The sequence below is a fragment of the Megalopta genalis genome, chromosome 3, assembly GCF_051020955.1.
Source record: "Megalopta genalis isolate 19385.01 chromosome 3, iyMegGena1_principal, whole genome shotgun sequence".
Lineage (NCBI taxonomy): Eukaryota > Metazoa > Arthropoda > Insecta > Hymenoptera > Halictidae > Megalopta > Megalopta genalis.
In genome coordinates this window covers 22942716-22955501 of record NC_135015.1, presented here as the reverse complement: position 1 = coordinate 22955501, position 12786 = coordinate 22942716, and the positions used below count along the sequence as shown (strand labels likewise).

The following is a 12786-nucleotide window of genomic DNA, read 5'->3' as shown; positions in this document are numbered from 1 at the left end:
CTCTCTTTCTCGCTGTCTATCGCTCTCTCTCTCTCTCTCTTTCTCTTTCTCCTTGTCTCTCTTTGTCTCCGTCTCTCTCGCCCTCCCTCGAAACCCTGACGAACTTTCAAAGAGTCACCTGAGAGGATTCCTGACCGGAGCCGCAGCCGACACGGTCCCCGTGTAGTACCTGTACGCTCGTGGAAAACTCGCGTTCCTAGCGCGGCTCTCGTCGTCTTCCTCCATGGCCAGGCGGCGAATCTCCTGTTTTTCTAGGCTACTGGGTGACTGCACGCCGAATTTCGATCGATTCCACGGCCAAACCGCTGGCCGCTCTTCGGCTAGCCTCTGCGGGGGGTGTCTTTCCGCTAAAGTTCGCGGCGACATCGGTAACAAGGGATGAACAACTGTTCGCGGGTTCTCGAGTTGTTCCGGAGCTGGATAGTTGCAAGAATCTTGTTCGTTGCCGAATAGCGAGGATATTTGAAACGGGGATACCTTTTCCGTAAGGAATTAGCGTCGCTACTGGGAACGTTGTTGTAGTAGAAGACTAGGAGCTAATCGGGAAAATTTATTTATTTTCGAGCGAACGCTGCGCGAACAACCCTGTATAAAATTACTGATAACGTTTATTTGTTTGGTGCGAAGCTTTCAACCCCTTGACGTACTTCGATCGCACAAGTAGTTGCTAGAAAATAAATTGTACAAAAATAAAGTTACGATAATATGCATATTTTTTGACGAAATGTAAGCTATAAAATTTCGAAGTTCCAAAGAAAGTACCTTGGGAAATACGTTTTGTCGAAATACGGCATTCGAGGAAACTTTCACTTCCCCGACAGCAGCGCCTCCCCGGACGCTACCCCTCGATGAATCGGGGATAGATACTAATCTGGAAACTAACAGAGCCGTTCACGGTTCCTCGGACCGCTCTCGACGACGCCTACCAGTCTCTCTTCGCCTCGCAGCAAGAATGAGCAGAGCTCTCCGAGGCAGCAACAGCCTGCTAAACAAGAAATCAATGATCGAAGATAGACCCCGAAGACGTTGACCGCGTCTCGGACGCGTTACCCGTGTCCGGGTGGCTCGGGACCGCGGAACCGAGGCGATCGCGTTCGTCTCCGCGACGATCCTCGCGTCCCCGAGGCCCAATTAGCCCCCTCGCGGCTCGATCGCGGCCGCTTCCGGTCGCGACAGCGGTTTCCGATCGGTGCCAACAACCCGGGGCTCGTTTCGCCAACGGCCTCGGACGATACTTTCGGATCGGCTTGGGTCCTGGCCACGCTTACCTGACCGAAAGGTGGGGCGTCGGACGAGAAAAGGGGGGGACAGGGAAACGGGGCCCGAGTGTCGCAGAGAGCAGATTAATGGTCTCGGGGAATTCTTGGTAGTCTATCCAGGGACCGGACTGCTCGCTGCTCTCTCTCCCCTCTGCGCTTCTGCCGGTGCCAGAAGGTCGTGCCACGTCGTGTAGACCAGAAACGCACCACCCACGTGTTGGAAATTTCGATGGCAACAATGTAAGCCCCCCTGCGACCGAATCGTCGCCCCCCACTTTATCGAAACTCCATAAATTTATCGGTTCGTCGCCGATGGAATCTTGGATTCCCTCTGCGGTTTTGTAAGCACTTCGATGATCTTGCAGTTCCTAAGACCTCGTACTTGTTCTTTTAATAATTATTACTCGTTCTTCGATTGTATTAAAGGATAATTATACAAAATAGAACAGAATCTGTATTTATGTTAACACAATTTCAGTGGCAATGCTTGCGATAGCACGTTCGACGTTCCTTTTTAAGTTTCTTCGTTCCCTGTACGTTAAATTGGACTCGGACCCGTCGTTATTTCGGTAAAAAGTTTCTACCCTGAGCAAGAAGAAGACTCTCTTCCTGGCCGGCCACGAGAGCGTTTCGTTAATCTGGGTCAAATTTTTCGCCGACCAGAAACTAGGGAGATTGACGAATTCTTTGTTTCCTTGGAAAACTGTTATTTTCCGGGGCCAAACGAGACGCCGACTCGCCGCGTCGGACAGACAGACCGAAGCCTCGGGGATCCGGGGAACGGGGCGGGGAAACTTTATTTTCCGTTAAACGTCCGGGGGTACCTGGAATTTCCAGGGCTTTGTAAACGGTCGCCTTGCGGCCTCCCGGCACTCGGACAATGATACCTCTTGTCTCAAACTCTACCTGCGTGGCGAGTACCGAGTTACCTGAGTCTCTGTCCCGCGCCTTAGGCCGCGGTTAGGGCCACGTTATTAGCTCTGTACCGTTTCGAACCTGTTCCACGCGCTCTCGACAATTTGGAGTAGCTTGGTCGACTCGGGAAAAGAATTTCGGCCGTGTACGCTCTCGCGTGAGTCGTCGCCTCGTCGCAGGTGAGAACGGCTCTCGAAATTCTGCTATCGTATTGAAAGAAAACATTTTGTATCTAATTTAAAGCGATAACCTATCGAAGCTTGAAAATATAAACGTTTAGGGGATCGAGGAACCGTTCGCGAAGGCGAACGTTTAATAGGCATGCTCCTATGAAGAATCGAATAACGGGAAACTAGGCTCGCGCGCGGTTGCCTCGACCGATTCCTTCGATAGGAATAAAGAATCGTGACCAACGGCTCGCGTTTGTTTAGCTGCATCGCGCGAAATCGAGTCACGAGTCGCGAGCTCTCTAAGGCCGTGACTACACCGGCGTTTGTTTACGCCATGTTCCTTTCGTCACTTGTCACGTATAATCAGCGATCGCGACGCACAAAATAATCGAAAGAGAACATCGTATACGAGGAGACAAACGTTTGCGCGTATAATAAAAATTGGACGGTCGATACGCGACAATCCGGTGTCGAAACGAATTCAACGACCTACAACACCGTGACCTCAAACCTCTCGCGACGACGATCAAATAATTTTGGTCGCGACAAACAGCTTTCCAGCCAGCTGTGCGGCGTAGAATTACGAATATCGCGACACGTGTACCACCGGCGATTAGTTTCAGGGAAAAAGAATTTCCCATTCTTCTCGCAGACGCTCGAAATCCGTCCCTTTTTCCCAGGCGCTCCCATTTTTCTTCATCCGGTTAATCTGGTATCGGGCGCGGCGGCGAGACCGTAGGATATTTCCTTACCGGATGGGAACGATACCCGGTCGATTACTTTTTAATCCTAAATTACTTGAACGATAATCCCGTTATTAAGTCGCGGCGGCCTTTTCGAAACTAGATTTACGAAAAAATAGCGCCGCGGAAAGCCCGCGAATCCTCTCGCGGCTCCGCGAATTTACGGCCGCCGCTTTAATAATTCCGTTTCGCGCGCGCGAACTCTTCGGCAGTTTCTTCTCTCGAATTTCATTGTGAAATTCACCGTCCGTTTCGCACGGATCTCTTCGCGGCTCGCCGCGGTGCTTCCGAATTTCCCCGGATCCCGTTCAGAAATTAACGGGACGATTAATCATTGGATCGGGGAAGGAAAAATGGCGGCCGAAGCCGCGGCGTCCGACGCGCCGCTGATCGCTTTCGCACGCGCCGCGCGTCAACGTGGAAGACCATTCTTCTTCGTCACGCGGCGCGAATGCGGCCAACTTGACCCCGAACGCGATAAATCGGATTTCCGTGCTTCCGTGATCTTGCCGGAATCAATCCTGGCCCGGGTTCCTCGGGACCACCGGCGATTTCGATCGCGAAAGTGAAACTCCGAAGACCGATCCAGCGGCCCAGCGTCTTCGATTGTTCCTCGGCAAGTTCATCGCTCGAACGAACGAACCTCTGATAGAACAAACTTGGAACTTTGCTACGCTGTGCTTTGCTTCGTTGTAATTGAGTGTTGCGAAGCGAGTTTTTGGTTGCTACAGAAAGTACCCGAACTTTCAGATAACACGATTAACCCGTGAAAGGTTGGGTGGCTCGCCGGTCTCGCCAGTTGCAGGATATTAAAGATTTATTTATCCGAAACACTTCGCAGAATATATTAACAGTTAATTTAGCATCGAATGCAAAGATTATTTCTTACGGAAGAGTCTTGCGATTCGATTTACTATCAACACCCTCGACGATGACGTCGGTACTATAGAAAGTACGTTTTGGGGATGAACGAAAACCAGGTAGAATCCCCGACGTGCCGATACATGCGTCGACCCGAAGCAATAGTTGCATTCCCGCGAACCCATAGCCAAGCTGTCGCGGATATGGAAAGCCGTCGTGGCAGAGTAAAATCGCGAAGGAATCAAAGGGCAAAGGGTCCGAGGTAGCTTTGGAAGAGAAGACAAGGCAAGACGAGGCAGTCGAGTCGAGTCGGCACGGACAGTTGAGGCAGGGGTGGCACGCAAAGAGCCGCTTCGCGTCGGTTGCGTGGACACCGGGCATCGGGCATCGGGCATCGGGCATCGGGCTCCGGGCAGCGGGCACCGGGTACCGAGCATCGGGCATCGGGCATCGGGCGCTCACGTGGCTCCCCACCTTGTCGTCGGTGCGCGAGGCAGCCCCTTCCACCAGGTACAGCTCCTTTCGCGGTGGCTTCGGTTCAAGCTACCCCCTCCCAGCGTCCTCGCGTGGCGCTCCGTTCCCCTCCACGGCGGTTCTGTCCTCGAAAGCTCGAGTGCGATCGCAGCGCCGCCACGCCTGCCGCTCCGCAGTAACGCGATTGCTCTCGTCGAGTGTAGAAGCGTACGCGAACCGTGCCGCTCGTAGCTTGGTGACACACGCAGCGCGCGCGCTCCCGTCCCGCGTCCACACGGTGGTGTCCGCTGCTCGGTCGTTCCCCGTCCCCCCGGGCACAGTGTCGAAACGCGCGCGGTGGTTCTTCGGAGTGCGCAAGTGACACCCGTTACAGTTCGGTGAACCGACCTCGAAGGGTCGCGTGTCCTGCCTCCTGGCAGCAGCCAGGATTTCGGTTTAGCGAGGTCGTCCGGGTCGGTTCCGCTCTTCGACGGTGGTTAGGGTCGGAGGTGGAGGAGGAGGAGATCGTCCAGCATCAGAGTTCGAGCCGCGGACTATGCGGAAACGCGGCGGCCAGCCGGCCAGAGAGCAGCGCGGCCGCGTGGCCCTGGTGTTCGTGTCGCCCAGCGGCGACTGAAGCCGCGACACGGGATGCGAACGATCCCGCGGGAGCCGGCTGCTGCTGCCAGAAGGAAGAGAAGAAGGGCGCCAGGATGGGCGGGAGGCGAGGTGTTGTGCTGCTGCTGCTGGTCCGCGGCGTAGGTGCGCGCCGCGACGCCGACGACGCGACGGCCACGTGCCCCCGCGGATGCCTCGACGACCGCTGCCACTAAACTTCCCCCCTGTACAGTGTCCGTAGATAGGCCGATTCGCGCTTCGCGTTCTTCACGTACGAACAATCCATACGCATATATAGCCGAGTGTGTGATAGAATCGATAAGGTTAGTGTACCGGTGTGATACAGTGATCGCCGCGACTTCTCGGGATCTTCTGGTGTTCCGTTTTCGGTGTTCGCGTTCGTTCACGGGGTTTTAACCCGAAGGTGTAGGACATTCCTGATTTTAGGTAGGACCCGTTTCGAACAAGGTATCATGCGAATTATAGCCGACGGATCGATCCTCGCCTTGGAAATATTAAGCAGAGTCGATCTTCGTGCCAGCTTCCCGAGCATCGATTCGATCGAGCACGCTCTCGTTTCGTCGAGTCGAGACACGGTGGTCCGGCTCGGGAAACTCGAACCGGCCGACGCACGAGGTTCCGTCCCTTCCGTCCGTGCCGAGGACACGTGGTTGTTGCACGACAGTGTCCACGACGCACGCGGGGCGTAAAGTGCTCCGTTCGGTGATCCGTTCGACCACGGTTATATTATTGTGAACCGAGTTTTGCTCGCGCAGTGAAAACTCGAGGTGATCTTAGGGTTTTTCTCTTCGGCGGAAGTGTTCTCGTCCTAGTCCTCGTCGTCGTCGTCGTCGTCGTCGTCGTCGTCGTCGTCGATCGGAAGAATCGAGTGCCGGCAAAGGGGATCCCGAGGGGAGTCTCGCAGAAGCGAGGCGAGCGTTAAGGCGAAGACAGGGACAGCAGCGGTGGCTTCGGAGAGACGGATTCCCGCGCTCGTACCCCAATAATTATCGGCGGCGGGAGTTCGAGGAGAGGGTGAAGAGCGTCGTGGAGGGGGGAGTGATGCCGGTAAGGGTGGCACAGCGCCCCCCAGGTGGAATAGCACTCCACGCCGGCGTGCCGGTAGCGCCCAGCAGCGTAACCGCCTCCGGTCCGTCGGGCCGGTGCCTCGGGGGCCCGGCAGCGCCCCCCGCCGGCTCGCCACCGCTGCCGCCGTCCTTGCAATCACTCGGCGGCGGTGTGAGCAACGCGAACACCACCACCACCGGCAACAACAACAACAACAACAACCCCGGCGGCTCGAGCAACGGCAGCATCAACGTCAACGTCAACGGAAACGGGAACAACGGGCTGAACCCCGGCAGCAGTTTGGTTGGCCCGAACAACGCCGGGCCGGGCATCGGCAACGCCGGCGGTCTAGTCGTCAACACGACGAGCGGCGCCACGAATCCCTTGCAGGCGATGGCGTCGGCAGCGGCCTCGCTCACGCAGCTGAACAACATGGCGAACGGCCCGCTGCCGCCGCTTGCGGCCACCGGACCAACCGGACCCCCTAACCTGCCGCCGCCCCAGCCGGCGACCACGCCGACGCACGGCGGCCCGCCGACCCCTCACGGCGGTGTCACCGGCGGGCCCCACCTGAACGGGGCCTCGCCGAGTCCGCACCCGATGCCGCCCCACGGAATGATGAGCGGATCGCCGCACGCTCCGCACCCCCACATGGGCGGCGGAGGACCCTCGCCGCACCCTCACCATCCGGGACCCCACATGGTCGGCTCGCCGCACCATCCTGGACCCCATCCCATGGGCCCCGCCGCCGGCATGATGGGCCCGGCCGGCATGCAGCCCCAAGGGGCGCCCGGGATGTGCGGTCCAGGACCCACCGGCCCCATGGGCCCGCATACCCATCCACAGGGACCCGGAGTACCAGGACAGCCGCACATGCACAACGACCCGTTTTACTGTTCGCCGTTCGGATCCCACTACTTCAGGTAAAACCGATGATTTCTGATTCTCCCGCGACGCCGACGATGCACCGTGTCGTCGGGTCGGGGTCCCCTATCGATCTCTCCCTTCGCTGGTCGTCGTTACCTTCTCCGAGTTGGGTTCGAGGCGAACTTCGGGACAAACTTTCGAACGGGTTTGTTGCTCGATTTCATCGACCTTTGGGGTAGCGACGTCGCTCCGGTAGAACGTCTTTCCGCGGGATCGATCGTCCCGGCTTGTAAGACCCATTTCGCATCGATCGCGCGGCAATGATTCCCGGTAATGAGCCCGGCGCGATGTAAAAGCCGAAGAAATTTGCATGTTTGTTCGCACACGGAACAAAGACCGCTATCTCCCGGCCGACATCGGCCAGCTTATCTTTCGTCCGCGCGCAGATTTGAACTTTGATTGCCTGTTTATGCAAATCTCTCCGGAGAGTTGCTCGCGCGTTCGCCGCGTACTCTCTTATTTTTGCCGTTCGTGCAAAGTTCCGTCTCCTCTGCCGTGTGTCTCGCGTTGTAGCCGCCGCAACGCGAGGCTCGTCCTTGACAGATCTCTCTCTCTCTCTCTCTCTCTCTCTCTCTCTCTTTTTGTCTCTCTTTCTTGCCGTTTCATCTTTTTCCTCTGGTTTTTTCATCGAGCGGAACGTCGATCGTCGCGAGCCGAAGAACGCCTCGCAAACTGCCCGATGAATTCGATAAAAGTCTCTCTCGTTCTCTCGCTCTCCTTCGCTCGAGAATTTCAGCGCGTAGGAAGAGAGCGAATCCAGCCGCGATTAGAGGACCTGCCGCGCGATATAAATAAATAATCTGTCGTTACGTCGACCGTAACAATTTTTTGTCACGCGAAACGGCACTCGCGCCACCGGCCAACATGTTTCCGCCAACCGACGTCGCTTTCCCTCGAGCAACGGTCACGCGAGCTTCCTGAAGAAGGTGAATCGCGTGGCTCGAGGAAATTCCGGGTCGAACGCAGCCTCTCGCAGACGCCACGCATACCCCTTCCGCGATTTCTTCGGTCCACGGCGGAATTGGAACGTTCGCGTGCGTCCTCGCCGCTCCAACCCTTTAAATTGCCGAGCCCCGCGAATTGCCAAGTTCGACGATATGCCCGGACTTTGTAAAATTTTTTTCAAAGATGCCGTTTGCATCGGAATAAAATTCGATTCCTCCTCTTCAATTTAAAAATAGAGGGACTCGTTTGCGATTTTTTTCCGCAAAGTTACGACGCTTCTGAGTAACCCTTCCATTTCGTCAAACTTTGCAATCTCTTATACGACAAACGCGGCCTCGAAGCAGAGGTTTCAAAGTTTAATTTAAAAGCAAAGTCATCGTCCTACGATGATGTTTCGCGGAGACTTCGCAGTCATGTTAGACGAACATCTTAGCTGGACGGGTATAGTCTCTTCGGGAGATCCCGATTCGAGAAGTCTGTGGAATCGTTGGCTCCCGTTGTCGATTCTTTTACGGCTCGATACTTCGTTCCATGCGAATCGTTCGGCAGTCTGTAGCCCACTCTCTCGGGCGTAGTAACAGTATTCCCGGAGAATCCGTTATCATAGCTCCGCCAGGATGTTCCTGGTGACCGTTGCGCGGCCGCGAACGTGCCGCGAGCAAGTGCGTCCACCGAAGGACACTCTGTTCACCCGGGTTATTCGGTTGGTTATTTGCTCTCTCGGTTATGTGTTTAACAGCACGGTATTCCTCTTTTACCATCTCGGCCATTGATCCTCTATAAAACGGCGTATATTCTACGATCGAAGGCATCGCCGAAAGTAAAAGCGAAAGTTGCATCGATCGCTTATCGGTGCATTATCGTGGACACGTCCGCGAGTCAGGTGCCCATCAAGCTCGGGGTCTCTCGCGGTTCCATCGGTAAGTTCAGGTGTCCCGCAGGTGGGAGGCGCCCGTTGCGCAGGTGTACGCGCAGAACGCGAACTTCCTTCCTCGTCTGGAGAACGGGGGCAGACTTCGGAACGGCCCGATAGGCGAAACCCGGTGCGTGGCTAGCACGGTGACGATTATCCGGTTCTTCTCCTTCGACCTTCCTTGTATCCGGTCTGGACGTCTCTATCGGCTCGACATCATCTCTCCCTGCTCGCTGCCCCGTCTGGTAATCGCGAGTGCTCATTAACATAAGCGTTCCACGCTGCTACATTCGACGAGCCACCTATGCTCGGCCGCGTCGCCTCGCGTCCTCGCCGTTCCGCGTCCCCGTAGTCTTCGATGGATTCGACGAAACTGGACCCATCGGCCACCGATAATAAGGGGCATCAGCCTAAAAATAGCGGACCCAGAGATACGCGTCCACTCGCGCTAATTTAGACCTCGAGTCGCCGTCTCTTCGACCCGAAATGCTTGCCAATTAGCGGGCCACGGTTTTTATTGCCGGAGTCTAAGGGTTAGGGCCCCGGTTATCGACGCATTAAGCACCATTGTTCGTTCGCGTCTACGTATTTTTAGACGAACTTTACGTACTCGAATGATTCTCAATTGCATTCATACAATATCGAATGCTACGTTAAAATCTTTTTGTTAATAATTCTTCGTCGCAACCTTCTTCTCGATCGCCGAGATCGAGACCTCGAGCTCGATGTTTCGGATAGTTTGGAGCATCGGCTCGGCAGCGGACACAGCGATTTCTCTTGCGAGAATTTCTACGCTGGATCTTTTATTAACGTGGCCGTCGAGCATCGATCGATCTTTTCGACGGTGGATTATGTCGGTTACGCTATCTGCGCCTCGTCGTCGAAGTCTGCGCGCAAGATACGAGGAAATACGAGTTTTTATTGGCAGAAGATAATGGCCGGCAGCTATTTTTAGGACACTTGAAATTATCGGGTAACTCCTGAGTCGATGGGTTCTCGCACGTAGCCGAAATGTTACCGCGAAGTTATCTAGGGCCTCGACGAGCGGCTCGAGTTCGCTTGATATTTGAAAGAAACTGCGTTGAAAACAGGGAGGCGACGAGCGGTGACTACGGAACGCGATCGGAAGTCGAACGCCGTCGTTCGGGCTTATCTTATCGCGGCCTCTCCTCGGCGGAATAAGAAGGAGAAGGACCTTGATCGCTCTCTGCGACAAACTGAATCGCCACCTTGGCTTCGCGGCGTGCGCGAACTTTTTATTTTTCAACCGCGAACCGCCTCGCCGCGTCGCGCCGCGCCGCGCCGCACCGCGCAGAAAATATCGCGAACGCTGAATACAGTTTCCGATGGAATCGGTATTCGTGTCTATGGAAATGAGGGATCAATACTGTCCCATTAATATTCATAATAACTTTCCAACATCCTACGCCGGCGTCGGTATTACCCAGCGAAAGGTCAGAAAGGAATTTCTCGCACAAAGTGTATCTCTGGATAATTATAAAAATCGTTGCTCGTTAGTTCGCTGAAACGGCCGGTCTCTATCAGTTTCTGTCGAACACGGTTGCAGAACCAGGTTCCCTCGGTTTAACCGGAATGCTCGATCCTCGATTTTTCTTTTTTTCTTTTTTTCTTTGGCTAATTTACGGGATTTCAATGCGTCACGGTCTGTACAAAATTCGTCGGCGCGCAGTTGCAGCCTCGAGATTTTCCAGGCTTTGGGTCGTCGGTGTTTTAGGGCCTGGAACGATGGTCGGAGACAAAATTTACGACCTCGAGGACCTTCGAGGACCTACCTACCTAGGTCCCAAGGACGTGGAAAGTGGCATAGGCGTAGACGCTCGAACAAATTGAACCAGGCGGAGCTGCTCGGTCGCGGTGCAAACTAGGAAAGATTCCGATATTGTATAGCTCGGTAATTGTTCAATTCGTTCGGATGGAAATTCTTGCACGCGCGGAAGGAAAATTTATGATATATAGTTTTCGTTCAGAAGGTTCTTGAAGAAATAGCAACACATTTTTGTGCCGAATAATTTATTCGATAAACATAAAATACACAGCAATTGTGTCGACGAGTTTCGACCATGGCGCACACTTTGCTCCAAAACTTCTAGTCGAACGGCACGGCGATGGGTTAACAAGCCAGGCTCTAAACAGTGCTAATCGGATGTCGAAAATACTCGGTCGTAGATTATTTGGTCAGGATTAAATGCGAGGAGGATCTCTCCGATCTCTGTCTCCTTCGAATGGAACGATCCACGGATCGAGGAGTAGTACTCGATGTTGGATACTCGATGGTTCGAGTGAATCGTTGAACGACGAGTGAACACCGTGGAAAGAGGAACGGCTCGTTTCGTCGACGCGGAGAGACGCCGGGTCGGGCCGGGCCGGGCCGAGTCGCTCGCGTAGAGCATAAAGCCGTGTTCAAGCAGCGTATCAAGCCGTATTGCTGGTCGGTTCCAGTTTCACGTGAAACTGTTGAAGCAACCGGGCAGGTTCAAGGCGAGCCTGAAAACTGGAATGCACGTGCGTGCACACGGAACAACACCCTAGGCAACTCGGTGAATCTCGACGGCGCGGCGCGGCAGCGCATCTTGATCAAGTGGAATTAGATGGTCGTGCCTCTTTGGATACCATTCGCGCTATCCGCTATTTAGGCTGGAAACATTAGAGCCGGCTGATAAGTCTGTTATCGACCTCCTCGCGGCAGCTTTCGACGAGCTCTCGCTCTCCTTTTATTTTATAACAGCTACACGCCGCGTATCTCGTAATTACAATGGAACGATGGAACTATTTTTTTGGACAGTTTTGACCAACATTTGTTCTAGGAATTTCGTACCATAGCTTCGAGGGTTAGGAATTTAATAAAGCTGTAGCACAAAATGTTTGGAATAAATTTTGGCCGACGATGTCCAAGAAAATAGGTATTTCGCGTGCCGAGTCGTTCCAAGCGGCAAATTCACGCGTCGATTTTTCCACGGAAATCAGACGGACGCGAACGAACCTGAATCATCGCGTGTACCGCGCGCCGTATACGCGGAATTATGAAACTGCCGATTTTTATGCATTCGCCGGGCCACGGAAAGCTTGTAAATTACGAATCCTCATGAATTTTCATGCCGGTTTTATTCAACCGGAACCTGTAAACAGAAAAATTCAGTTTTCAAAAACAGGTACCTCGTCGCGAGGGTATCGTCCCTTTTTCGACCCTGAGCGAGGAGTCTTGCCAAGGTGCTATTAAATCTTTTTGTACTTTCAACCATTTATGGGATAGGTACTTACTCGGGTATCGACGGTCGGACAGCCTGTACACGGTCTAAGCCCGAAATCTCGTCGAACGAAACGAAGAGCGTCGTTGGTCGAAAGCATGGAGCTTTTCGACGCGCTCGATTAGCCGATGATTCGCACGGTAGCGTCTTCGGTCCCTTCCAATTACTTTCAAAGCCTACCTCGTCCGGCAGATAAGCCTAATCCCGGGCCAGGTATACGTGTCCAGGAGCGTCCTGTCGCGTCGCATCGGTCTCCAACTAACGGGACCACGAAGAGGGACGCGAGGAGAAACGGCGAGGCGACAATGCGAGGACGGACGGGGACCGCCTGAGTCAGGGTTTACCGACGAATTGCAGGTGTTCGGCTAGACAGGTGCAATTTGGCGAGCCACGAAGACTATCCTAGTTCCGTCCAGCGATCCTCTAATTCGTCCGCGCGACAGAAGCGTCCGCGATTCAGCAGCGAATCGATCACCGCGCGATAACTATTTCATGGCCCGATAAACCGCGGTCTCGCTGTCCCTCCGCGAAAACCGGCGCGATAATTGGCCCGATTCCCGGGATCTTCTTCGACGACGGATCCGCGAGAGACCGGCGTGCTCTCCTAATTGAAAGCGGATTCTCGCAGTCGCGCCGCTCGCGCTCGAA

The 12786-nt window shown here is 54.6% G+C and overlaps 1 protein-coding gene across 7 annotated transcripts in view; it reads left to right on the top strand.

Moving 5' to 3' along the window:
• Positions 1-12786, top strand: part of Chi (LIM domain-binding protein 2 Chi) — a 154356-nt gene that overhangs the window by 67433 nt on the left and 74137 nt on the right. For 3 of the 7 annotated variants that reach the window (XM_033473764.2, XM_033473762.2, XM_076520372.1), the window contains exon 1: positions 4593-7010. The exons of 2 other annotated variants lie outside the window; for them this stretch is intronic. In XM_033473764.2, the coding sequence (XP_033329655.2) occupies positions 6082-7010 (929 nt within the window). In that variant the 5' untranslated portion in view covers positions 4593-6081. Of the gene's footprint in view, positions 1-4591; positions 7011-12786 lie in introns of those variants that run through there. 2 more of the 7 variants (XM_033473761.2, XM_033473765.2) reach the window with 2 other exon arrangements.